Raw genomic sequence first — 27,816 nt, forward strand, 5'->3', positions numbered from 1 at the left:
CAAGATGAGCAGTACTGTAAAAACTGATGCCAAAGGGATTGACACCAAAGTGAGCAGACCTGGGGCAGAAATCAGTACTATGGACTTAGTACTCAACCCAATCAGTCTTGATCCTTGAGGCTGTGCCAAGGATGTTGTATGTACTGGGTTCCCTCAGTGCTCCAGTACATGGTTCGGGCCATGAAGATCCCCTCAAATGGAAACGAGGAGGTGACTTATTTTCATTGGGATTTCCAATATGAATATGTCCTTATTTTTCCAGAGAAGCAATGCTCCTTCTTTCTCTGAGGATCACTCAGTCCTATATCAATCAGTAGTCATGGCAGTCTTAGAAGATGGGGTTCGGGAGACGACTGCTGACCCACAATGGTCTAAACTACCTGCATGAAACAGTCAACAAGAATAGCTTAAGGTGCTCTTCTTTTCCCTCTTGAGTCCCTTTGGAATAGGACTTACAAATAGAGCATTTATTGGGGATATGACTCTTCCTGAGATAGAAAAGGCATTTAGGTCATCATTCTGCTCTTAAATCCTGGGAATTTAGGCTCAGACATGGCTAAGTCATGGTACTGAGAAAATTCTTCTCTTGTCAAAAATACAACAAAATTGTTCTCTATGAACAAATTACCAATGGGCAAGCTATCCTAGCACATTAAACCTACACACTCTATCAAATACAAATATTTACACAAATTTTTAGGAAAAAGGTGCAAGAGTTCGCAGACACTGAGGAGTTCCGTTTTGCAGCCCTATGCAGTAAAAAGTAACTGAGTGGCAGAAGCTGCTCCTCCATCTTTTATGCCATTGGTCAGACGCACAAGGACTTTTAGGGCAAGTCTACACTACCGCACTACATCAGCAAAGCTGCACCAATGCAGCTGTAGCATGTCTGGTGAAGATGCGCTATACCGATGGGAGAGCACTGTCCAGTTGGCATAATTACTCCAGCACCGCAAGAGGTGGAAACTATGTCAACGGGAGAGCGTCTCCCACTGACATAGTGTGGTGTGGATAGTGCTTAGGTTGATGTAACTTAAAATGCTTGGGGGAATGTCTTTTTCACATCCCTGAATGATGCAAGTTACATTGCCTTAAGCGGTAATGTAGACCAGCCCTGAGGGTGCATGCACAGTCCCAACTGACATTACTGGCCAGCTGATTCGACCTTGGTCACATGGAACACACATGCACCGAGAGTGGAATATATCTGGACAGCTTTGAAGAACTACAGGATTCTAGTCAAATCTTGAGTTCCTATGTGACTTTTAAAGAATTTTTGACTACTATACTTTGCTTATTAAATATAAATTATTTTGGCATCGCTAATATCAAGAGTATAAATATTATGTTAATGAGTTCTATAAAAAGGAGAAAGTAAAAGAAATATAAATTAATACTTAGAAAATATATCACATACATCAACAATTAGGAAGTCCAGCCAACACCAAGCATTAGTGAAGTATGTTTGATAGCCATATGCCACCCACTTGAGCAGCATTTCCAGAATGAAGATGTACGTGAAGACCTTGTCAGCATATTCCAGCATGGTCTTGATAGTCTTGCGCTGCTCTATATATATGTCTTCAAAAGCCTAAAAACAAAAATATTCAAATGTGTTTAGGGTTCAGTAATGTTATAGTATGTAGTTTAGGTTGCAAAGATAAAGAAAATAAAAAAACCAAATATTCTCTCCCTAAATACAAAGTCGGGGGGCCTTAGTTTTCTTCTACTTTTCTTTCTCAGATTAAAAACAGGGTTGTGTACTGAGTTAACTGTGGAACTGTATTTGTCCATAGGTAAATCATATAGAATGCAGCCTATTAGGTTTCATTCTTATCTGTTGATTCATTTATCTATGGTCTTTATATGGCCCTGATTACTATAGTGTCTGATTGCCTCACAGTCAATAATGAATTTATCTTCACAGTACCCCTCTGAGGTAGGGAAGTGCTATTATCTATTATCCCCATTTTTCAGATGGGGAAACTATGACACAAAAAGACCATGGGCTAGATCTTCAAAGATATTTAACACAAACTGGGGGAGAAAGCAAGCCAAAATAAATCATACATTAATTATGTTTTTCTTTCTCCATATATTGCACTATGTTTGCAACTCGATGGTCCCCAGCCCACCTGTCTCAGTAATACCTTCTTGAACTCCCTAGTCCAAACACTGAATGATGACTGTACCTATGTGGCTATGCTGTGGAAAGCGGACTCCTTTTGCCCCCTTTTCACATTCAAAGCGTTAACACTAGTGTGACCATCATTTGGCTCTCACTGTTTAAAGATAACACATTTGTTTTTTTATCCGATGAATAAGCTGTAGCTCACAAAAGCTTATGCTCAAATAAATTTGTTAGTCTCTAAGGTGCCACAAGACCTCCTTTTCTTTTTGCAGATACAGACTAACACGGCTGCTACTCTGAAATCTATGCTAAAAACTATTTTTGCTAAACCACATTTTAAAATATTTTCCCACAGAAACATTACACTTATTTCATGCTTCACTCACCAGAGCACCACTACTAAGGAGAATCATAAAGACAATGAAAGTCTCAAACCAGTTGTGTTCAACTATCTTGAAGCAGGTTTTCCTAAGATTCCACCATTGTTTTCCTCTCCCCTCTTCTAAGCTGACTTGACAGCACTTGAACCTTCGTACACAGTCTGTAAAACAACATACATTTTGAGAAGGCAAAATAGAGAAGTGATTCTTAAGGAGATAATGTCTGATTATTTATTTGACTAATGGTACAGCCATTATATTTCCATGTACTTTATGGCTATAAGAAAATCTAAACTCTGATAAATACACTTTCAAAGCCCATTTTTCAAGAAGTAAAATTAAATGTGGTTAATAAGACAACTGGTATTTAAAATCAAATGAAAGAATGGGAAAGTGCAGTAACTCCTCGCTTAATGCTGTAGTTATGTTCCTGAAAGATGCTACTTTAAGCGAAATGATGTTAAGCAAATCCAATTTCCCCATAAGTATTAATGTAAATCGAGGGGGTGGAGGTGGTGGGTTAGGTTCCAGGGAAAAATTTTTTGCCAGAGAAAAGACAAATATATATATATACACACACACACACAAAGTTTTAAACAAACAATTTAATACTGTACACAGCAATGATGATTATGAAGCTTGGTTGAGGTGGTGAAGTTAGAGGGTGGAAGAGGGTGGGATATTTTCCAGGGAATGTCTTACTGCTAAATGATGAACTAGCACTCGGCTGAGCCCTCAAGGGTTAACACGTTGTTGTTAATGTAGTCTCACACTCTACAAGGAATGGAGAGAGGGGACTTAGCATGACAGAGACACACACCATGTGTGTGAGAGAGATATGCATTGCCCCTTTAAGTACACTGACCCCATTCTAAGTACACTTCCTTTTTACATAGATCAGCAAGCTGAGACAGCAGCTGCTGCCAGCAAGCTCCCTCTGTCCTGAGGGCTTGTCGTATCCCTGCCCTCCTCTTTGGAGATTGCCCGATGGGGTAAAGGAGTGGGGGGCAGGGGGACACCCTACATTAGCACCCCTCTTTTCCTCTTAAACAGCAAGCAGGAAGCTCCTGGGAACAGCTCCAAGGCAGAGGGCAGGAGCAGCACAGAGCAGTGGGGGGAGGGACAGCTGAACTGCCCGGCAATTGATAGCCTGCTAGGCAGCTGACCAGGGAGTGGGGAGCTGATGGAAAGGCTGGGGGGGGGTGCTGCCGGTGCATCCTGGTTCCAAGCCCCCACTAGCTAGCTCCAATGGGCTGCTCTTTCTGCAAGCAGTGGACAAAGCAGGCGGCTGCTGAACAATGTTATAAGGGAGTATTGTGCAACTTTAAACGAGCATGTTCTCTAATTGATCAGCAATGTAACAATGAAACAAAGTTAACCGGGATGACTTTAAGTGAGGAGTTACTGTATGTCTAGTTTACTGAGAGCTGAATGTGTGCTCAGTTCTATACAAACATATGAAGACATGGTCCCTCCCACAAGGAATTTAGAAGCCAAATTAAATACAATTAGTACAAATATACAGTCAAACTTCAAGCAGGTTTATATTTTTAATGCACTTATATGTGGACATAAGTTATTGTAATACATTATTTACATTCCAGTAGCATTTAGATGTTCTAGTAAGGATCAGGGACAAATGTAAGACATGATCCATGCCCTGAAGAGCTCACAACATGGTCTGGTGAGTTAATGCTGATAAGGTACTGGAGGAAGTTCATTTTAAGGAAGGACTGAAAGAAGAGAGGGATGATGAGCAGCTTACACGAAGAAGGGAGGAAGTTCCAGGTATATGAAATGGCATGGAAGAAGTTACAGTGATGAAAGTGGAAGAAAGATAAAAATGGTACTTTCGTATGCTGCCTTAAGAGACCTTTACATAGTGGGAGGAGGATTAGAAGGAAATGAAAGCAAAGATGTAGGCAGGGAAAGATTTGTTCAGTGCCTTGAAGATGACAAGTCTGAACTGGATAAAAAAGCACAGAGAAAGCCAGTGAAAGGAGTGGAAGAGGATAGTCAGAGACGTGGAACAGAATGTATTTTGAGCACAATCTAGGATACAGAGAGGCCAAAGAAAAATTTGCAGAACTTGATATAAGAAATTAGCAGGGAATAGATAAGAATTTTAGTGGTGCTAAGAAAAAAAATAGATTGATTTTAGAGATTCTGTAAAGAAGGAAATGACAGCTTTCCTACATCAGGACCATAACAACTTTCATCCTCTGGTCTCCAAATCAAGACTATGGTTTCTGCAGTTTGTAAACAAAGATTTGAAAACAGTCTATTAATGGTAAAATCCTGTACAAATCCATCACATTTCAATACTGAATTCAGGAACTGAATTTCCTTTTTTCTTTTTAAAAAAATCCATGAAAAGTTCTTGTTCTTAAATCAGATAATGACTGTATACTTGTGGTGTTGATTGCAAATGATCCAAATCAAAAAATCCTAATCCCTCAAATGGAGTGTAAGGAGAATGGAGGTTTATCTCCTCTTTGTCATAACTTTAAAAAAATTCTTGACTAAAATTCAAAAATAGAATTCAGAAATGCATCATGAATTCCATATACAAATGTGCAATATGATTAAAGATGACCAAGTTAGGGCCAGATTCTGCCACCTTAATCATGCTAAGAGAAACCTTACTACATGAGAAGTTTCACTGAAATCAATGTTACTGATTCCAATAAGGTACTATTACAGTGTGCATAAGGGTAGAAGGTTGGGTCCCTAATTTGGTCAAATAACCATAAAATCAGCAAGTTGCTAGAAAAATAAAAATTTACAAACTTCCAGCAATATCTGCATAGTGATTTATTCAATGAATTAATTATATTTGGCAGTTTCACCCTATTTGTATATGTCACTAAATTATCTTTCAATTTGGCAGTATTGCTACCTCTCTCCAAAAGAGAGGCCATTGACTGGGATAAGCAGGGAATTACAAGTTAGGAATGAAGTACACAGAAAGAGCTATGTCACTAAATCTTGCATAACAACTATTTGTGCTGGCTTAAGTAGATCCTGTTAGTCCCTCATTTTCACAAGCATTAAACTCACTCACACATTTTAAAAGTTGAATGAAGTGTTTAAAATGTGTTCACAATCCTTGTAGTTGTATTTATGTTCTTAGAAAAGTATATTTCACAGGGAACATATTCATCAGTTATAAAAAAAAAACAAAAAAACTCCTTTTATAGTGCAGTTAATCTCCTGCAACCTACTGTGATAACATCTTTCTTGTTTTTTTCTCTTGTACATCACTTTGTCTGAGAGGAATGCTACATAATACTTCAAGCAGAAAAAAAGAAAATGGATTGCTTTGCAGGCATTTTGCATGACTAGCTGCTTCTAGTCAAAGATGCAATGAACTAAAAAACCTTTGTAAGCATTAGCTTTTATTACAGAAGAGTACATAAGATCAAATGTAATAATCAAAATATAAAATGCCTTAGGTTATGTATCTAAGATTAAGTGTATCTATGAAATGTAACTGTACCGTCTAGGAAACTTTCATAATTAATCTATTTTACCAGTTTTGATGAAGATTAGCATAGACAGTTTTATTTAAAGGTGGGAATGAATATTTTTAGTGGTTAAACCACAGGAGTGAAAGTCAAAAATTGTAGGTTCTAGTCTAAACACTGCCACTGATTTGCTATATGATCTCGTGTAAGTAATTTAGTCATAGATTTTCAAAATTGACTTCTATATTAAGTAACCAACTTTAAACAGCTAAGGCTTTATTCTCAGTCCTGCTGAGTACATGCAACTCCCACTGATTTTCTCCATTAATTTTATTCATTAATCTTTCTGGCCTGGAAATTTTACAATTGTCAGCTTTTAAAACTAAAATGGGCCAAATGCACTGATGACACGGATAGGTACGACTCAACTGACTGCAATGGAGTTGCATCCCCTTATGTGAGTGATAATTTTTACCCAGTAATCACACAATGGGCTGAACCAGAAAGCACTAAATGGATTCCATTAATCTTAACTCATCTGGTGATCCAAAACCTTTTAGCAACTTTTGGGGCATACAAAAAGTAAGATTCCTCAGGAAGTATCAGAGTTCCCCTCCATGATGGACCAGTCTGTGGTGAGTTGCTGAAGTTCTACTCAGTGCCCATAACAACTTAGGGTAACTTATCCCATCAGTGATGCAACTTCTATAGCCCCTGAGATATGAGCTAGCCTCTGATTTTCCACCTTTGGCAAGAGTTCTTTGCAGTTATGATGCATTTTTGCCTAGAAGCTTACTCTAAATTGGTACAGAGTGCCAAGAAGTAAAGGAATCCTGGTGAAGTCAGGTAGAAGAAAGGAGCTTATCACTATGCATAAATTGATGGCACCTCTTGCCTGGGACCCAGTTTTCTCTCAAGGAAAGGGATAAATGGTGAATTTGTATTTAAGGGTCTATATCCTATTGTGGGGTGTTCCAGCTGGAATTGGAAATAGTGTCAGGTATTCTTTCTGATGCAATCATGTTTATTTACAAGGAACATACAAAGTCTTTTTTTCTCCAGATGCTGAAGGAAACAATAACAAAAGGAGAAGTTTCTTAGTTTATAGCTTGTTAGCCAAGAGATCCAAAAAGCTCTCTCTCTCTCTAGTCTTACAGACTATTGCTTGGCTTTCTTGCTTTTTGCCTCTTCCTCACTCTTTTCTTGTCTGTTCTCAGTTGTGTGTATTCTCTCACGTCTCCCTGCATCCTCTGCACCCCCCATCACAATACTCAGCAGAATCCTCCACCCCTATGATGCTAGCTTCTGGGCAGAGTCTCTTAGGCCTTGTTTTAGGTGTGTCCCCTTAAATGTCTCTTACAATTATCTTAAATGAAGACTGTGTTTCACACATCAGTTTGAACAAAGTTTTGACTCAGCCCATAACGCTATTTATTTCAAGGCCCATAAAGTGTCCAGTGGAGTTGGGCATGAAAGGCCAATGAGAGGAACGGGGGACCACACTGGATTGTTTTTTTCTGCCAGGTAGCAAGTGAAGAGAGTTTCTTCTCTTTTTGACAATTTGTTTAAATAAAGGCTCAGACAGCATTTAAACCAAGATGGAGTATTGTGGAGTTTTTTATTTAGCAGTGACTGAGTAGCAGTTACTGTGATACTAAGGTTATGTCTGCACTACAGACCTTACAGCAGTACAGCTGTACCTCTGCCGATGCGCCGCTGTAAGGTCTCCTGTGTAAGTGGTAGAGTTCTCCTGCCAGTATAAATAAACCATCCTTAACGAGTGGTGGTAGCTATATTGGCAGAAAAGCATATCCTGCTGACACAGCGCTGTCTACACCAGCACTTTGGTTGGTGAAACTTCGGGATGTTTTTTTTCATAACCATGACAGACAAAAGTTTTACTGACAAAAATGCTAGTGTAGACAAAACCTTCACCTTTCTAATTGTCTCAGAGAGCTAGCTATGAAAAGTGCTTAAAAAGTGCTAAGTGTTATTACCACCTAATTAGGACAATTTCCAATTTTTAAATACTACTCTAGTTGGTGCTAATCCAGAACCCTCAGAAAAACAAACAGATTTCTTCTATTTTTGAAAATAATGGCAATTTGCTTATATAATTTTTCCCAGTTCTTTGTTATCTGAAAATCATTATAAATCCACATCAGCAGTATACAGATTATAATTATATTATGTACTGGATATACCATTGCTAAAATTCATGATTATTTAGTAAAAAGAACACGGCTGCTACTCTGAAACCTATGATTATTTAGTGTTAATATTTGACAAAATAGCAAATATTTCAAGCGATAAATATTATTAGACAGTGTAAGTAAATATTTCATTTTACTTTATATTTTTAATAGTACAGATTATATTTTGCTTCACTCACCTTCTGTAAAACAGGCCTCTGGCTCAGCAGCTTCTTCGGGTTCAGCTGCATGTTGCTCTTCTTCAGGATGTCCAATATCAACCGTGCTACCTTCAGACGAGCTGGACAAATTTAGCTTCTGTTAAATAAAAAAAACCCACAAAGATTTAATCAACGTATTTATGGTAAATATTAATACTCACAGACATAGCAAAAATTAATAGTACGCGTCTACTCTTTTACATTTTTAAATGTTTTAGTGCTCAATTTAGGTAAGTAAGTGATACATTTGTGCCCATTTTAGCTGCCACTTTGGTACTGTGTGTGTCTTTTTAATACACAGTTAAAAAAATTCAGGCATGTTATTAATTATTATTATTATTGTTTCTGGAAAACATTCTAGAAATATAGGCCTATATCCTTGGGCCTGAATGAACTATGGTTTTAAATAGAGTTTGGTTGTTAGCAAAATGAAGGGGATCATGAGAAAAAGGGTTGTTTGTATTAAATTTCTAGTGTCCCTTGAAATACCAGCATTATTTTTTTAAGGTTTGGGTTGAAGTAATACAAATAAAGAAAACATGGTTTAATGGGGTCCAGGCACAGTAAATAATTGGTTAGATAGGTTTGTTTAATTTATGGTAAAGAAAAGCTTAGTCCAGTAATTAGGATTGCTTGTTTTCACTGGGACAGAGAACTGGGTTTAGCCCTAAACTGCCTCTTCCAGCTTTAGCTAAGGTCTGATAACCTGCCATGACATCACTTGTTTATTATAGTGTATAAAGGGCAAGGTTTTTGGAGTGTCTTTGTCAGCGCTGTTCCTTACCATTCTTGAGTCACACCATAATGTGAAGGTATCTCCCGAACCTAATTTTGTTGTAAGTATTTGGCCAATGCTTATAACTGCATTAGGTCTAGAATATAGAGTATAAGTGTGTATATGGTTGTATTTTGGATGTAATCAATATCAAGTGGCCTGTAACTAATAAAGGAATACTTGTGGGTAGCTGAGTTGTGCCAGACCTTAGTAAACTTTTTAGGGAAGTTATTTCCAATAAGCATCATTAAGACTTGCTTAAGGAAATTAATAGTACACATACACACTGCTCTGTGTATGCTGCTGTACTGCCATACAGTATGCAGTGCAGGCATATAAGAAGTATTTGAATAACAGTGCTATGCAAGAAGTTTGTAACCAACTGGTTTTATGTTTCATTTAATATTGAACCCAAAGCTTGCTTATGTTTGTAAACTTGAGGACCAAGCACTGGTTGAAAGTCAAGAAGTTCTGAGGAGTTTTGCCACTGACTGACTTTGTGGAAATCACTTCAGCTGAAATTTTAATATTTGGATGCCCATTTTGGGACACTGTGAAGGACCCGATTTTCACAAGTAGTAAGCAGCTACTCTTTGAAAATCAAGCTTTTCAGTATTCTCTCTGAAATTATAAGGGCTTGAAGCAATTTTTCAAAAAAGCTGATATTCCTTATAACCCTATTGTTCTACAGGTGCTTACAAATTGATTGTTTAAAAATTTGCTCCGGTATCTTTCCAGGTATTGAAGTTAGACTGACTGGTCTATAATTCCCTGAGTCCGAGTCCTCCTCCTCTTTTACAAAATGCTGCTTGAGAACTTTTTAGAGTCAAAACCTAGTGATTTAAACTTCTGAATTAGGCTTGTTACAAATGGACTAGCAAAAGAATAGTAAACACAGGTCTGATTTGTTGATCTGAAGATATTTACTTTGTATATTTTGAAAAGTCATGTTGATAACTTGTGTTTTAACGGTTTATAAATTTTAACTCTTTGAATCTCAAATCTGCTGTTATTAAATAATTGTTATTGTTTGACGTCTCTAATTTCCTGCAACTATGAAAATTTAAATTAATAAAAATTGAAAAAATGCTTAAAAATAAACATTGATATTATTGACTGAAATTATAAAAAATATATAAATAGAATTCTGTTAAGTTAAACTATAAAGCGTGCAAAGGACAGCTTGCTTTAGCCAAAGGTGGGGGGAAAAGATAAATGAACAGTCCTTAACTTAATTCTAGTGAGTAGCAGTATAGACCTTCTTTATAGGAAAAGTAATCCATTTCCAGGTTTCTCCTTGCTTTCTTCCCCCATGTTGGCAGCCTAATCCTCGTGTCTACTCTCACCCCCCAAAGAGTTCCCTTCCTGTCATGTACCAATCTTCCTCTTCTGTCTCTGGATGGACATCAGGGAAAAAGGTTAGTTATTTGGGTGAGTGAACAAAGATCCCTCTCATTTTCCATTCCAAAGATTCCATCTCGCAGTTTCCCATTCTCTCTCTCTCTCTCTCTCTCAAATCTTACCTTTTTATCCCCTCCAAAGTTCCTCCTCAATCCCCAATATCTCCATCTTCCCCCAGGCCCCTCCTGTCTTCTCCTCACCTAGGTCCCACTTTCCTCAGTTGTATTCCCCTAGCTTTCCCTCTTCATAGCCAGCCCAACTCCCCTTCCCGTACCTGTCCTTCCCATGGCTGTCACTCCCATGCTTTTCTCTAAGTGGCACCAGTCCCCCACATAGATGTCCTCCCTCCACACAATCATTTATCTTGTGCCTGTCTCCACCAAAACTGGTCTTCCCCCTTGTGTGCGACTCCCTCTCATAGCTATCTGCTTCCCACATAGGGGAAAGAAAAAATGGTCTTGCTCCTTCCTGGTCCAACCGCCCGTCCTGCTGTGCAGACCCCCAGGGTTGGTAGGCTGAAGGGAAAGGATCCAGGGCTGGAGGCAGCAGAGTCACAGCTGCTGCCTCCTGTCTGCTCAGCAGCAGAACATGTGCCCCTGGCAGGAAGGAGGCTAAAATTGCATCTGCCTCTGTCTATTGACCCTATTGGCTAAAGGTAAGCAGAGTTTCAATTCTTCTGCCTAAGACAAAGAAACAGAGATCTGCAAAACCAAGAAGGGACATGACATTAATATCATTGATCCCCTGCATAGCTCTAGGGGATTTCCAATATTTGACACAGACTCTAAAAGCCAGAAGCCATTGATAAGGCATAGACCACCACTTTTAACTACAGGAGTTTGGAGATAAAGGGAACTTTAATTGCAGGGTGGCACAGAAAAAACCCCCACTTGATATCCAGAAAACTCTGGATCCACCCCAGAGCTTGCATACCTGAGAGAGGAAAGAAAGTGGATGCAAAAGTATCATTCAGTCATGCTGGCGAGGAGGGAAGCCCCTTTATACATGATGAGGCAAAATTCTGTGCCCTGTTGCCTCCCTTTGTCAGTTCTCAAAAAGGGAAAATTTAGCACCACAATTCAATATTATTCCTGCATCATACACATCCCTCAACAGCACATCCTGGGAAGTAGCTTCCCTTCATCTTGTATAAGAGGAAAGTTAATGCAATCAGGTTGAACTGTGACATGTCAGCAAACATGAACTGCTCTGAGAGACTTGCCAAAAAATGGACCATAGGATCCTGGAATGTGCAGCCATGCTTTAAAGGAGATGCTGCTGAAATACCTGGAAATGCCCTGAGTTGTTTAGACACTAAGGCACTAAAGTCCTGAAGGCACCTCTGCTCATCTTACAGTGCAAAGCAACCAGAAGGGCATTGGTTGTGAAGAATGTAAACCCTTATGCATTCGCTTAATTTTATTACGGAGAATAATCCCACTAAAATCAGCTGAGCTAATTAGGGTAATAAAAGTAAGCACATACATAACTGTTTACAGGATTGGGACCTTAGCTTAAAAGCCCTCTGCTGTCAGAATGTTTGTAGTTCTTAGCTGAGGTGAGGAAGCGGGAAGCAAGGAGCCAAGAGACTCCTGATGTTGTGCCTCATTCATGGTGTTACTATCAGAAATAATTATATATAGAACTATAAAAGACAGATTCCAGTTGCTTGTTGAACTTTGCATTACTTATTGAACTTTATATAGTTTTTAGAACTCTTCTTTTTGTGTTATGCTGTTGCATAAATCCAGGATTTATCAGTTTCACAGATAAAAGTACTTTGCATGTCATTCCATAGCCTTTCCAGGGTTGTTCATTTTCACTTGTGACAGCCTGCTTGCTTTCAAGTTAGCTAAGAAGATAAACTAAACTAATGAGAAAGGTCATTAGATCTCATGTGTTAGCCATGGAAAGTATTAAGGGAGACTATGCTAGGCTGGGGAAGATGCTTAAGGAAATTGAGGCTCAGGTGATCTTTAGTGGGATCCTTCCTGTTCCTAGAGAAGGGCAACAAAGGTGAGACAAGATTATGACTGTCAACAGATGGCTTAGGCAGTGGTGCTCTAAGGAGGGCTTTGGGATGTATGGCCACTGGGAGGCATTCACAGACAGAGGACAGTTCTCTCGGGATGGACTTCATCTGAGTAGGGAAGGAAATAGACTTCTAGGATCAAGGCTGGCACAACTGATAAAGAGAGCTTTAAACTAGGAATTAGGGGGAGATGGTTGGGAGATGTCCAGGTAATCTCCACGCCAGATTTTAGCATTGAGAGGGAAGAAGACGAAGTAAGAAAGGATACAGCCGTGGGTAGGAGAATGTATACAAGGAGCGAGGGCGGTGTGGATACTAGTCTAATAGGTTATACTGGCTGTAGAATGACTGTGCCTAAAAGGGTACAAAATGTGAGCGAGGCCAAACAGCAAAAATTAAGATGTTTGTACACCAATGCGAGGAGCCTAGGTAACAAAATGGAGGAACTAGAGCTACTGGTGCAGGAAGTGAAACCAGATATTATAGGGATAACAGAAACATGGTGGAATAGTAGTCATGACTGGACTACAGGTATTGAAGGGTATGTGCTGTTTAGGAAAGACAGAAACAAAGGTAAAGGTGGTGGAGTAGCACTGTATATCAATGATGAGGTAGAATGTGAAGAAATAAGAAGCGATGCAATGGATAAGATGGAGTCCGTCTGGGCAAAAATTACATTGGGGAAGATAACTAGTAAAGCCTCTCCTATGATAGTGCTTGGGGTGTGCTATAGACCTCCGGGATCTAATTTGGATATGGATAGAGCCCTTTTTAATGTTTTTAATCAAGTAAATACTAATGGAAACTGCGTGATCATGGGAGACTTTAACTTCCCAGATATAGACTGGAGGACCAGTGCTAGTAATAATAATAATAGGGCTCAGATTTTCCTAGATGCGATAGCTGATGGATTCCTTCATCAAGTAGTTGCTGAACCGACTAGAGGGGATGCCATTTTAGATTTAATTTTGGTGAGTAGCGAGGACCTCATAGAAGAAATGGTTGTAGGGGACAATCTTGGCTCAAGTGATCATGAGCTAATTCAGTTCAAACTAAATGGAAAGATTAACAAAAATAAATCTGCAACTAGAGTTTTTGATTTCAAAAGGGCTGACTTTCAGAAATTAAGGAAATTAGTTAGGGAAGTGGATTGGACTAAGAACTTATGGATCTAAAGGTAGAGTAGGCCAGGGATTACTTTAAATCAAAGCTGCAGAAGCTATCGGAAGCCTGTATCCCAAGAAAGGGGAAAAAATTCATAGGAAGGAGTTGTAGACCAAGCTGGATGAGCAAGCATCTTAGAGAGGTGATTAAGAAGAAGCAGAAAGCATACAGGGAGTGGAAGATGGGAGGGATCAGCAAGGAAAGCTATCTAATTGAGATCAGAACATGTAGGGATAAAGTGAGACAGGCTAAAAGTCGAGTAGAGTTGGACCTTGCAAAGGGAATTAAAACCAATAGTAAAAGGTTCTATAGCCATATAAAGAAGAAGAAAACTAAGAAAGAAGAAGTGGGGCCGCTAAACACTGAGGATGGAGTGGAGGTTAAGGATAATCTAGGCATGGCCCAATATCTAAACAAATACTTTGCCTCCGTCTTTAATAAAGCTAAAGAGGATCTTAGGGATAATGGTAGCATGACAAATGGGAATGAGGATATGGAGGTAGATATTACCATATCTGAGGTAGAAGCAGAACTCAAACAGCTTAATGGGACTAAATCGGGGGGCCCAGATAATCTTCATCCAAGAATATTAAAGGAATTGGCACCTGAAATTGCAAGCCCATTAGCAAGAATTTTTAATGAATCTGTAAACTCAGGAGTAGTACCGAATGATTGGAGAATTGCTAATATAGTTCCTATTTTTAAGAAAGGAAAAAAAAGTGATCCGGGTAACTACAGGCCAGTTAGTTTGACATCTGTAGTATGCAAGGTCCTGGAAAAAATTTTGAAGGAGAAATTAGTTAAGGACATTGAAGTCAATGGTAAATGGGACAAAATACAACATGGTTTTACAAAAGGTAGATCATGCCAAACCAACCTAATCTCCTTTTTTGAAAAAGTAACAGATTTTTTTAGATAAAGGAAATGCAGTGGATCTAATTTACCTAGATTTCAGTAAGGCATTTGATACCGTGCCACATGGGAATTATTAGTTAAATTGGAGAAGATGGGGATCAATCTGAACATCAAAAGGTGGATAAGGAATTGGTTAAAGGGGAGACTGCAACGAGTCCTACTGAAAGGCAAACTGTCAGGCTGGAGGGAGGTTACTAGTGGAGTTCCTCCGGGATCGGTTTTGGGACCAATCTTATTTAATCTTTTTATTGATGACCGTGGCACAAAAAGTGGGAGTGTGCTAATAAAGTTTGCAGATGATACAAAGCTGGGAGGTATTGCCAATTCAGAGAAGGATCGGGATATTATACAGGAGGATCTGGATGACCTTGTAAACTGGAGTAATAGTAATAGGATGAAATTTAATAGTGAGAAGTGTAAGGTTATGCATTTAGGGATTAATAATAAGAATTTTAGTTATAAGTTGGGGATGCATCAATTAGAAGTAACGGAGGAGGAGAAGGACATTGGAGTATTGGTTGATCACAGGATGACTATGAGCTGCCAATGTGATATGGCTGTGAAAAAAGCTAATGCGGTTTTGGGATGCATCAGGAGAGGCATTTCCAGTAGGGATAAGGAGGTTTTAGTACCATTATACAAGGCACTGGTGAGACCTCACCTAGAATACTGTGTGCAGTTCTGGTCTCCCATGTTTAAAAAGGATGAATTCAAACTGGAGCAGGTACAGAGAAGGGCTACTAGGATGATCCGAGGAATGGAAAACTTGTCTTATGAAAAGAGACTTAAGGAGCTTGGCTTGTTTAGCCTAACTAAAAGAAGGTTGAGGAGAGATATGATTGCCCTCTATAAATATATCAGAAGGATAAATACAGGAGAGGGAGAGGAATTATTTTAGCTCAGCACCAATGTGGACACAAGAACAAATGGGTATAAAATGGCCACCAGGAAGTTTAGACTTGAAATTAGACAATGGTTTCTAACCATCAGAGGAGTGAAGTTTTGGAATAGCCTTCCAAGGGAAGCAGTGGGGGCAAAAGATCTATCTGGTTTTAAGATTCTACTCGATAAGTTTATGCAGGAGATGGTATGATGGGATAATGGGATTTTGGTAAGTAATTGATCTTTAAATATTCAGGGTAAATAGGACTAATCCCCTGAGATGGAATATTAGATGGATGGGATCTGAGTTACCCAGGAAAGAATTTTCTGTAGTATCTGGCTGGTGAATCTTGCCCATATGCTCAGGGTTTAGCTGATTGCCATATTTGGGGTCGGGAAGGAATTTTCCTCCAGGGCAGATTGGAGAGGCCCTGGAGGTTTTTCGCCTTCCTTTGTAGCATGGGGCATGGGTGACTTGAGGGAGGCTTCTCTGCTCCCTGAAGTCTTTAAACCATGATTTAAGGACTTCAATAGCTCAGACATAGGTGAGGTTTTTCGTAGGAGTGGGTGGGTGAGATTCTGTGGCCTGCGCTGTGCAGGAGGTCGGACTAGATGATCAGAATGGTCCCTTCTGACCTTAGTATCTATGAATCTATAAATCTATATATCAAACATCTGTGAGGTTCAGGAAGGAACTGCTCCTCCTGCGACCTCTTATGTTGCATCTAGATACATTATGCAGAGGTGTGTGTGTGTGATGCTGGGAGGAATAGTTTTACTTAAATTTGACCACTATTTAAATTGTTCCATCTTTAACAGCAAAATGGGAGCTGGTTATTAATACCTCAAGTATTAACTGGGAAATGGTGACAATATCGTCACCAGCAGAGATTGTCAGGGTAGTCCCAGGGACTGCTCTAAACTGCTTTATAGGGTAGAGTTTCAAGGACTATGGTACGAACATAGCATTCATAGTCTTGATGGGCTGGACTGTCTCAGATAATTTAAGGAATATCTTCATGTTCTTTAGGTCAGCAATTTGTGATCTATGGTTCAGATGACCACCGCTATGGACACCCGCTGCTGTAAGATTATGGATGAAATCCTGATCCACTGAAATGAGTGACAAAACTCCCATTGACATTGTTATGGCTAGAATTCAACCCTGTGTGCTTTCCCATTTGTTTACTTATTGTAGTTTGTTTATTTATTTATTAAAAATGATGGCATTTGGGTCAAAAGTGCAGGCTGTTCTGTTGGACTATACTGCAATTCTAGTATTCGATTCATTACTTTGTAAAAAAACATTTATGGTATCTTGTGTTTTTCCACTGGCTTTATTTTTCAGCTTTAACAAGTAATGGTTTGTAGTACATCAGATAACCTGAATTTAAACATAATTTTATTGGACTCTTGGTCTGCAAAAGATGATCATTCTGAAAGCTAAAGAGAACTTTCTTCATGAAAGATGTATCTATTCTTTGGGCCCAGTTCATCCCTGCACTGTGCTCCTAGGAAGCCCTCATAACGTAGGGCCTTCCCTGAGTGGCAGAGAGCCAGTTTATACACTACTCTTAACAGGAGCTTTGTTGTTGGATGTGTTCCGGGAGCACTGCTATACTTTATCTGTTGCCAGTTGTTGCAATGGACTTCTTACAACCACATAAAGCTTTTAGGCTTCTCTAGCCTGTTTGGCGAGCTGAAGTGGCCCTCAAACATTTCACGATAGGGAAGAACCAAAAGTTGTATAAAGCTACCCCAGTCACCCTTGTTCCAACCTGCCATTCTCTGGGCCAACCTCAGACCTGGCATACAGATGAATTGAGCCTTACGTCTCCTGTCAGTAACCATGAGTTAAGTATTCCCACCTATATTATACTCACTTTTGTCCATATAGTCTATTCTATATAGGTTTTTATACCGTGCTCAACTAGATGAGTTCATGCTGAAAGAAAAAATCACAATATTAAAAAAATTATATAAGCAGTATTTAAATACCTCTTTGCTTTCTTCCAGATCCGATTCACTGCTAAACTCTTCTGTATTTAAATTTTCAAAATCTGATTCTCCAACAGCAATCGGTACTGTCACAGTGAGGCTTGGGTTGTTTATGAACGACATGTAATCACTTTCATCAATGACATATTTTTCCACGCTGCTGCCTGTGCCTATGCCACTAGTTCCATTGCCATCTTTAAGGTAATCAAGGTCTTTGTTTATTTCCACTGTTAGATGATTAGAAATGCAGCTGTCTTTTTTGTTTAGTTCTTCAAGTGGTTTGATTTCATTTAAAGCTTTTTGTTTTTTAATGAAGGATTTTTGGATGAATTCATGTACTTTTCTTTTAACATAATCTATTCCCTTCTCAATTCTAGCTACAGCAATCTGGAGATTATTCATTTCATTATCATCATCAGTAGCAGCAAGGTTGTCTGCACTAAATGAGCTCAGTAGCAAGGCCAAAAATAGGTTCAGAACCTGGAACAGGATAGAAAAGGAATTCCTAGATTTATCTCAGTGGAAATAACTTCGTGCTAGAATACTTTCTAAAGCTATGTGAAGCATGTGTCTAAAAGACCAAAGTTTCAAACAAATAAACCAACCCAACCCAAACAACCCAAGAACTGTGTTTTTAGAAAGAATGGAGTGTTATATCTTTAATAAGCTTGCACTAAAACACTTGCATTAGAAAAAGGTGGTTTATAATTCATAATGATTTGAAGAAGGGAAAATTATATAGTAAAAAAGTGATTCACAAATATGACAAATGAAAGAACTAAATATGGTTTGCTATGATTCATAGGACCATATTCACCAATCACAAAACAGACAACTGGCAAGCATTTGTGAAAATGCTTTCGAATCCCAAAAGTTTACAAATATTGGCACAAAAAATTTTAGCCAAAAATTCACACAGGAAGTTAGTTATTCTTCATCATCCTGTTTAAAAGTTTCACTTCTCCAATCAGAGAGCAGAAACTATACCATGTGTTTTACGTGACCAGACACACATAATACATTGGAAAAAGTTTATAAAAAATGCACAGGCTGAACATTATTTGAAGCACACTGTATTTGCAAATAGCAAAAACAAAAATTGAGAGTGACTAAGAGCTCACTCTATAATTATATATCATGAGTTTGATCCTGCAAGGTGTGTAGTATTCTGTTTCCAATCCAGCAAAGCACTTAATATTAATTTTAAGCATATGAATAGTTCAACTGAAATCATATGCTTAAGTGTTTTTTTTGAGATGGGGCAAGAATTCTCATTGGATTGCAAGATTGAATTAGTTTTTTTTTTTCAGAATAAATCTTTGAAACATTTTGATTACATACCACTAGATTTCCAATCACCATGACCATCATGAAGACAGTAAGGCACATAGCTTGGCCTGCAACCTCCATGCAGTCCCACATAGTCTCTATCCATTCTCCACACAACACTCGGAATACTATCAAGAAAGAGTGGAAGAAGTCTTGCATGTGCCAGCGTGGAAGTACACAGTCACTTGCAATTTTGCAGACACATTCCTTGTAGTTTTTACCAAACAACTGCATACCAACCACAGCAAAAATGAAGACAATGATGGCCAGCACCAAGGTCAAATTTCCCAGAGCCCCAACTGAGTTACCAATAATCTTTATCAGCATATTCAGTGTTGGCCAAGATTTTGCCAATTTGAAAACTCGTAACTGAAAAAAAAAAGAATAAAAAGGCATTGTTAGTACTGATTTTAATGGAGACACAAAAAAGTGTTTTACAAATTAGTTTGTGAAAAAAGTATTGCTGCCAATGATGAAAATGCTACAGACTTTTACAGCTTGGTACCCCAAGAGCATAGTTTTGGATCAAGGATGTAAAAGCCCAGAGACACACCTCATGCAACTTAGAATCTCAGGTTCAGTGTTACCTCAGATGCCACAGAACTTCAAGGTTACCTACCTGCCTGTGTGTACATAAAGAAGAGATCCATTCTGATAATATCAGTAAGAGCACAATAAAGATATTCAGTAAGTCCATTTGTTTCTTCACATTGGAATACCTGAAGTAAGTATTTGCAATAAAAATTTGGAAATAGGCCCCACTCCTACATTGGGATGTATTAATATGGATTCCTGCAGAGTCCCCACTAAAGACAACAGGACAAAACTGCATGGCACAGGGGTACATATAAGTGGATCACATTTCTGGATCAGGGTCATAATGACCTTAAGGTATCTTGTTAAGACACAAAAGTTGAATTTAATTATTACTGCAACAAAGCCTGTAATTGTAACTTGCAATAATATTTTGTTTTATTAATATATTTACCAATCTGAATGATCGGAGAACTGATAGTCCTTCAACATCTGCAAGACCAAGTTCAACCAAACTAAGTGTTACAATAAAACCATCAAAAATATTCCAGCCTTCTTGGAAATAATAATAAGGATCCTTGGCAATTATCTTCAGAAACATTTCTGCTGTGAAGATCCCAGTGAAGACCTACATTCAAAAGGCAATTTATTATTCAGTTGGAAAATTTAATATTTCCAGTATTTGTGCAGATTTTACATTCCAGCTACATATCTTCAATGAGCATAATTTAGAATGGCTATTCACAAAAATCCTTAAATTCAAATCCCTAAAAATAATCAAAGGAAAGTCAAATTATTTTATTTAGTACTTTATTATTAGTGTTTAAAATTTGTTGCTTTTAAAAGAATGATCACAGTGACATCTTATACACAGCTTCCGATAGAAACTCCATCACAGAACAAGTACTGAATCTTCTTTTCATTTGATTTAATTTTTCAGGAAACAAATTACTTAAAATTGTATTATAAACCAGAAACTTAAGACTATTTAGGGTGACCATACATCCTATTTTCGCGGAGACAGTATCTTTTTTAAACCCTGTCCTGGCCGTCCCAATTTTTTTGGCAAAACTGGGTATTTGATGACCAGTTGGCAAGAGCAAACAGTTTTGCCAAAAAAGTGGGGTGCTACTCCTATTGGGGCATGGAAGAACATGCGGGAGGGAGGAGTGGCAATGTCAACCCTGCACGGGAGGGAGGGCTCGGGGGAGTGGCTCAGGCCAGCCATGCACGAGTGGGCGGCAGGGGGTCTTGGGACAGCTCTGCATGCGGGGAGGTAGAGTGAGGCCTCACCCGGCCCCAGGCAGTGTCCCACTTTCCCTTTGGGAAAATATGGCCACCCTAACTATTAGAACTCCAAGCTCTTTTTTTTCACAGCACAAGCAATGTCCCCAATTTTATTTGCACATTATGCAATAGAATGCTTTCCAAGAAATTACATGCTACTCTCCCTAGAACACTATTGTTGGGATATTAATGACACTATAAAGATATGCTCTTATATGGCCTAATTTCACAAGATCTAGCAAGATCAACAATTAATATCAGGTGGGGATCTGCCCAGAAGTCTTCTCCTTGATTTCAATGCATATTTGATCGTAAACAGGATTATGGCGGCATTGAATATTATAGGTAGTTTAGGCACACTAACTTCATTTCCAATTAAGCTTTTGTAAGGGATATATATATAGAATAGATACGTCTTGAATGATTAACTACTGAGTCCTTCTGGCCCTCAACAATTAGAAAAACTATCCATCTCTGTTTATTCCAAAAAAGGACCCACCTAGAAAGAAAATACAATAAAAAATGGTTCACATCATGTGAGACACTTTGTCTAAGGACCCTAAGATCAGCCAAGGCAGAGCAAGGGCGGGGCCTCAGGGGAAGGAGTGAAGTGGGGACAGGAAGAGTGGAGCAAGGATGAGGCCTCAGGGGAAGGAGTGGAGTGAGGCCAGGGCCTCAGGCAGAATGGGGGTGAAGCACCCGCAGGGAAAAATAAAAGTCAGCGCCTAAGCTTTAAAGCATTGTCCTAGAGACAAGTGCATCCTTGGAAGTGTGATAAATATGTTGGGTACTAAAGAACTGATGATCATAACTCAGTGTAATAAGAAATCATGGTAATTTACATTGTTCTTTGATATAACTGCTGAACCTCAACTCTAGACTGTGATAATTGTTTACAAGACTGTATTACGTGTGCAGTACTCACCTAAAACATTTGTTGTCTACACTTGAGTGATGAACTATTGATTGTATATTAATGTGGTTTTAAGTAATTAATAAATTACTGGTTAGTTAAAAATAAGCAAGTGTCCTGATTTGAAAAATATTGTTCAAGTTAAAAGTTGAAAAGAACCCAGCATTAAAAAAAAATTAATCTTACACTCCCTGGACGCAAGGAAAAGGAGATATCCTATTAAATTCCATTCTATATTGATGAACCCAGTTTGTTAGATTTCAGCTTTAAAATCTAACTGGCACCTTGGCAAATTCATAAACATTGTCCCTCTTTCACACTTACACTTTGCAATGATATAAATCAAATTATATGATGTAGAATACTTTCACCAACCAAGGTTAGGAGACATTTTCTTGGATGGGAAACAAAGTATACAATTCTAGAACACCATATTTTATGGTTTATCATGTGATTGTCACATAAAATGTCATGTTCTTAATACATAGTATATTATTCAGGCTTGACAAAGCCCTGGCTAGGATGATTTAACTGGGACTTGGTCCTGCTTTGAGCAGGGGGTTGGACTAGATGACCTTCTGGGGTCCCTTCCAACCCTGATATTCTATGATTCTATGATTCTATGATTTGAAATATAGAGAATCAGGTTTTTTGTCTGCCTGCTAATTCTGCATCATCTAGTATTACAGTTATTTACATGTTCTAAAATATATTTCTTTCACATTGCAAAATAAAAATTATATTAAAGACACACATTACATGAAATCTATTCTTGAAATAAAACAAAGTAGAACTGTAAGTTCAAGTGTTTAAATATGTTTACATGATCCAACCTCTTAATTTAAATGCTTTAGAGCTGCAGAGAACCAACTGATGAACTTCTTAATTTATCTTTATCTTAATTTCTTTTCTGTATACTAACCATAGCACCGCCAGGTTACTAACCAATCTGATGGCCATTTACAATCAGAAAACCTACAGAGATGCATTATTTTAGGAAACTACATTTCCATACTGAAAATTGTTGTTTCTGAGTGTTTTAACATAATTTCTGGAAATACTACCTTTCAATAGATGTGCCTGAAGAAACTACAGAAAACCATATTTGTATATATTGACATGAAGAAGATGAAATTCAAACATGTCAAGGAGGTTTGGATAGATTAAATCTGAGATGATTCAATAGATTTGCCAAGTGATGTATTAAACAAAATATTACTTTATACTGTTAATCTATATGTCTTGAGAAAGGATTGAAGGTGGGAGCTCCAAAAATTTAGTGAAATACAGACCTAACTAAAGGACAACTAAATCAGTTAAAAAAAAGAAGAAGAAATTCCTGCTTAAAGCTATAATACAGATATATCTCCTTCAAAACCAAACAAATAAGCAAAAACAACAACATGTCACAAGATAAACTGGAAGACTTACCAGATTTCCAACAGAAAGTACATTACTGAATTCTTCAGTCATTGGATAATATTCCATGGCCATAAATAGTGTATTTAAAACAATGCAAATAGTAATAGCGAGATCAACAAATGGGTCCATCACAACTAAATTGACAATATGTTTTACTTTTAACCAATGTGGACTGCAGTCCCATATCAAGAAAATGTTTGCAAATTTGTACCAGCACGGTGGGCATTTCTGTCTTGATTCTTCAAGTTCTAAGAACAAATGGGTAAAAAATATAAAATGTAAAATATCTGCATGCCATACTACAGTGTCAGAGACCTCTTTGAAATCCTCTAGCCGTATTTTCAGAGAATGGTATAGCACAGTGGTTCTCAACCAGGGGTCCGGGGTCCCCTGGGGGGGCCATGAGCAGGTTTCAAGGGGTCCGCCAAGCAGGGTCAGTGTTAGATTCTCTGGGACCCAGGGCAGAAAGCCGAAGCGCCGTCATGCAGGGCTGAAGCTCGTGGCCCTGAACCCCACCACTCAGGGCTCAACCCAAAGCCTAGGCAATTTAGCTTTGTGGGGCCCCGTGGCATGGAGTCCCAGGCAATTGCCATGCTTGCTACCCACTAATGCTGGCCCTGGCTTTTATATGCAGAAAAAACAGTTTTGTGGCACTGGTGGGCCGGGGAGTTTTACAGCATGCTGTGGGGGAGCCTCAAAAAAGAAAAAGGTTGAGAACTCTGATATAGCAGGTATGCCCGTTAAATATTCATCTATTTGAAAACAAATTCTTATTTGAGCACAAAAACACATACTTATGCAGCCATTTTGTGCACAGTGATATGGATTTTTGCAGCTATGATGAGTTTTATAATAGCAAAAATCAGTGCTTTGTGACCACATGACATGGAATGGCCAAAAAGCAATGACACAAAAGTCTCACTAAGTAATGTGAGACGAACACATCAACTGAGAGTTCTTTTAGTCTATCTAGAAATATTTCCTGAGAGCATAGGTGCAGGAAGTAGAGGTGCGGGGGGGGCAGGGGAAGGGGTGATTAGGTCCTGGGGGCTGGCCCTGTTGCTGGCTCCGCACCTGGGGCCCTACTCCCAGCTCTCTGCCCGGGACTCCACTCCCCAGGTCCTGTCCCTGGGGCTCGGGTCCTGGTGTTGGCCCCATGCCCAGGGCCCCACTCCTGACCCCCCTGCCCTGCACTTCGCTCCCTAACCCCGCACCTGGGGCTCAGGTTATGGTCACTGGCCCCGGTCTCCAGCCGCTGGCCCCATACCCAGCCACCTGCTTCCAGGGCTCCACTCCCAGGGCCCTGCGCCAGAACCCACGGCCAGAGTTCTGCTCCTTCTCTGCATGTGGGGTCCTGGCTGCCGTCCCCTGCCCAGGGCTCTGCTCCTCGCCTCACACCCGCCCCGGCTCCCTTACCTCTGTCCAGGTCCCCCAGTCCCGGAGACACAGCCCTGCTCCCAGCCTCAGCTTGGAGGGGTGGGGCGTGGACAGAGGTACGGAGGCTGGTTTTCAGCACCCCAACTACTAAACATTTTCCAGCACCACTGGTATAGAGGGACAATATCAAGTTAAAATATACATATCTAAAATTATTGTTTTAGTTTCAAATAAAAGTTTCAGAAGTTCACTGAAAACATACTAACATTTTAAATTCAGTATTTTACACACCTTCCATAGTATTTGTGAGTATGCTAGCTATACTCATTGCTCTCTCTCTTTGAGCAGGGTCTTCCAGAAAATCCATAGAAACATGAAAGGAACTGGATCTTCTATTTCTTGTTTCTGTTTCAGTGGTCATGCCCTGCAAACAGAATAATAATGGATAGGATCATCATGAGTGATGTAATAATCAAATACTATGTATATTGAATTTTTAAATTTGAAGGAATACATGCTTCATGCAATTTAATTTTTTATTTAATTTATCACGCAAGACTTTTCTTACTTATTGTATTAACCTAGCATTTTCAAAATATATTAAAGAAATTTTTTCGATTGAATCACTCGTCCTCCAGCACAGTCAGTTATTAGAAATCCTCAGTTTAATACATAACACATGAAGTTTGTGGGAGAGAAATATGGAATTGAATAATTATTCAACAATCTAAATCTCAGTTATGAGAAATGAGTAAAACATATTGAAATCCACCATATTATTGTAAAATGTTTTCAATTTGCAGATGTTTACTACTACTTATAAAACGTCTCATTGTTGTAAAATTACAAGGTATCCATCCAGTCTTAAACAGCAACAAATAAAAAAAGTCTGATTTAGTCATGCTTCCACATGCTGGTGTACTCCCAAGTACTCTAAGTGGACAACCAGGAAATAAGATAGCAGAATATTTCTAAAAATATTTGGTTATCTGTATATACACATAGATTATAACACATATGTGCATACAGACATTTTTGTTTTTGAAGGTGGATGCATGAATGTGGTGCCTCAAATAACTGTTTAGTTTATTTTCTATACTAGAGACCTACATCAAAAAAAGGGGGAAAAGCGCATAAGAATGAAAACATATATATGGTAGTGCTGAATGTATACTATTATTATATTGTATGGAATGTATACTATTATATTGCAATGAGCTGATAAAGCCCAATGTTATCAAAATTATCTACAACAAATTCAGGGTCATATTGACTGAATTCATATGGTAACCTTTATTATATACCCTTTTTATTTGTATAGTAAGTTGAAATCTTATCCAATGTGGCCAGATAGAACTTTTTAATAGCTACAATAAGTTCTACCCTATTTTTATGGGTATATGATAGACAGATACTTGCATATTAATTTGATATTTTTTCTTGTTAGCGCTGAGAATTTTTGCAGGTAAATACTTAAATTTCAAACTTATTTTGTTAGTATATTAAAGGTATTACAAGATGCAGGAATATTCATAGCTTGGCCAGCCAGGATCATTCCTAAGGAATTCCATTCTGTAGAAAATACAGGCTGGTGCAGTAAGAAAAGGCCACCATGCCTGAGCTATTTAAATCTTCCTTACATTGTCATCAGTAGCTGGTTTATCTATTATCACCTCTGGCAGAAGTTGTCCAACAGGCGACGTAGGAACAGATGGTCCACCAACCAGGGAAACTACTCCATTGCAATCTACAGTGCTATGCATCTTCCCATTCACTGGAAACACTGCCTGGACCCTGGATGACCTACTGGCCTGACTAATGTTACTGTTACGCCGTTCACCATGTCTGCGTGGCACAAAAAGAGAATCTCTTCTGCTATCATTATCTTCAAAAGTGCTGTGTTCATCATCAGCAAAGTCATTTTCTGATCCTATATCCCTTGCTCGACCTCTGAAGCTGAAAAGACTCGTTTTGCTGTTGCGCCTTGGAGAAAACAGGGAGCCACGAATGCTCAGCAAAGACTGTAGGAAAATAAAAGAATATAATTATTAGCTGAAACCCTTAAACCCTATATTTTTTTAATAAAAATGGAGTTAACATGTTGTAGAAATTGTTTTCATAAATAAAATTAATAATCTTTTCCAGGAACCAAATTCTGCTTTCAGATTTTAATATGCATTAATTTCACTGAACTCGCTTTGTAAATTTAAAATCCACTATTTGTGAATTAATAAAATAAAAACTGAACCTGAGCCATCCCAGCTCCTGTTGAAGCCAATGAGATCTGTGAGTATGAAGCAACAACAAGATAACTGGTATAAAATGAGAACAGAACAGACATAAACATAGCATCCTCTACATACTTAAGCAAGATCTGGAAACATTAGTAATGTACAAATAAAATCCATGAATATACTTATGGACGAGTTCTATAACATTTAATAAGAATGAAACCAATAGGGTTCTATGGCAATTACTCTAAAACAATCCTATAATATTGAACAGAGATTATATTTTTATGGAATTTTTAAACCAAACTTATGGAATTCAATTACAGGGATATAATTCCCTATTACATATTATATTCTGATTTACAAATTCTGTAGAAAAACTATTCTGCATTAAATTCTATATGGATTTTTTTTCAAGAAGTTGTCTATATCAGTTAGGTAAAATTCTCTTGAAACACTGGCAACAATAAAGATAGTTAGGATTAAATAAAAGTTTGTTGTCTTCCTTCTTCATGTAGAAAAGTCACACTGTTATACCTGTGATACTGCAACAATTTTTGAAAGCCCACAATAGTTCTAATACACTTTTCAACTAACAACACTTTATACAGTACCTGGTGCGGGGATGAATACTTTTTTTCATATGTCAATCTGTTCCCTTCAATGGAAAATCGGAAAGTTTTCTTTCTGATGCTGCCTTCTGATTCAGATTTTTGAAATTCATCTTCATCCTTCTCTTCTCCTCCATATTGTTCTTTCTGCTTCCTCTTCTTCCTTCTGTTCCTCCTCTCTTTAGCGCTCTTTGAACTCAACTTTGATGCGTCAGAAGAACTTTCTGAGAGTCCCCCTATTCCGCCTTCTGCACTGGGATCTCTTGATCCAGCAGAGGCTGTTGCTACTGCTACTGCTGCTGCCTGCCATATCACAATAAATACTTCTATTATTAGATCTCCCAATTAAAAGCATTATAAGAGCTACATATCATCATTATTACTAGCCAGCACACTAAAACATCAAACTTTTTAATTTCACTTCTAGAGAACTTTCCAGTCCAGTCTTTGGCTGGTGCATCCTTTGCACATTGAGACATTCAGGTAGCTGTCCTCTTCTCAGACATTTTCTCTCACCTCTTTTCTGAATCCTTACCACTTGCTAAAGTCACAGA

The 27,816-nt window shown here is 38.5% G+C and overlaps 1 protein-coding gene across 8 annotated transcripts in view; it reads right to left on the minus strand.

Annotated features, from left to right (window-relative positions):
- LOC119863438 (sodium channel protein type 1 subunit alpha) overlaps window positions 1–27,816 on the minus strand; it is a 188,885-nt gene that overhangs the window by 51,530 nt on the left and 109,539 nt on the right. For 6 of the 8 annotated variants that reach the window (XM_038421912.2, XM_038421916.2, XM_038421911.2 and 3 more), the window contains 10 exons: window positions 27,266–27,565; window positions 26,061–26,441; window positions 24,712–24,844; window positions 23,053–23,291; window positions 19,876–20,049; window positions 18,900–19,256; window positions 17,559–18,038; window positions 8,371–8,488; window positions 2,518–2,672; window positions 1,418–1,591 (listed from right to left, as the gene is read on the minus strand). In XM_038421912.2, the coding sequence (XP_038277840.1) occupies window positions 1,418–1,591; window positions 2,518–2,672; window positions 8,371–8,488; window positions 17,559–18,038; window positions 18,900–19,256; window positions 19,876–20,049; window positions 23,053–23,291; window positions 24,712–24,844; window positions 26,061–26,441; window positions 27,266–27,565 (2,511 nt within the window). The remainder of the gene's footprint in view (window positions 1–1,417; window positions 1,592–2,517; window positions 2,673–8,370; window positions 8,489–17,558; window positions 18,039–18,899; window positions 19,257–19,875; window positions 20,050–23,052; window positions 23,292–24,711; window positions 24,845–26,060; window positions 26,442–27,265; window positions 27,566–27,816) is intronic. The other 2 variants (XM_043505221.1, XM_043505222.1) reach the window with 1 other exon arrangement.

The sequence above is a fragment of the Dermochelys coriacea genome, chromosome 11, assembly GCF_009764565.3.
Source record: "Dermochelys coriacea isolate rDerCor1 chromosome 11, rDerCor1.pri.v4, whole genome shotgun sequence".
Taxonomy (NCBI): Eukaryota; Metazoa; Chordata; order Testudines; family Dermochelyidae; genus Dermochelys; species Dermochelys coriacea.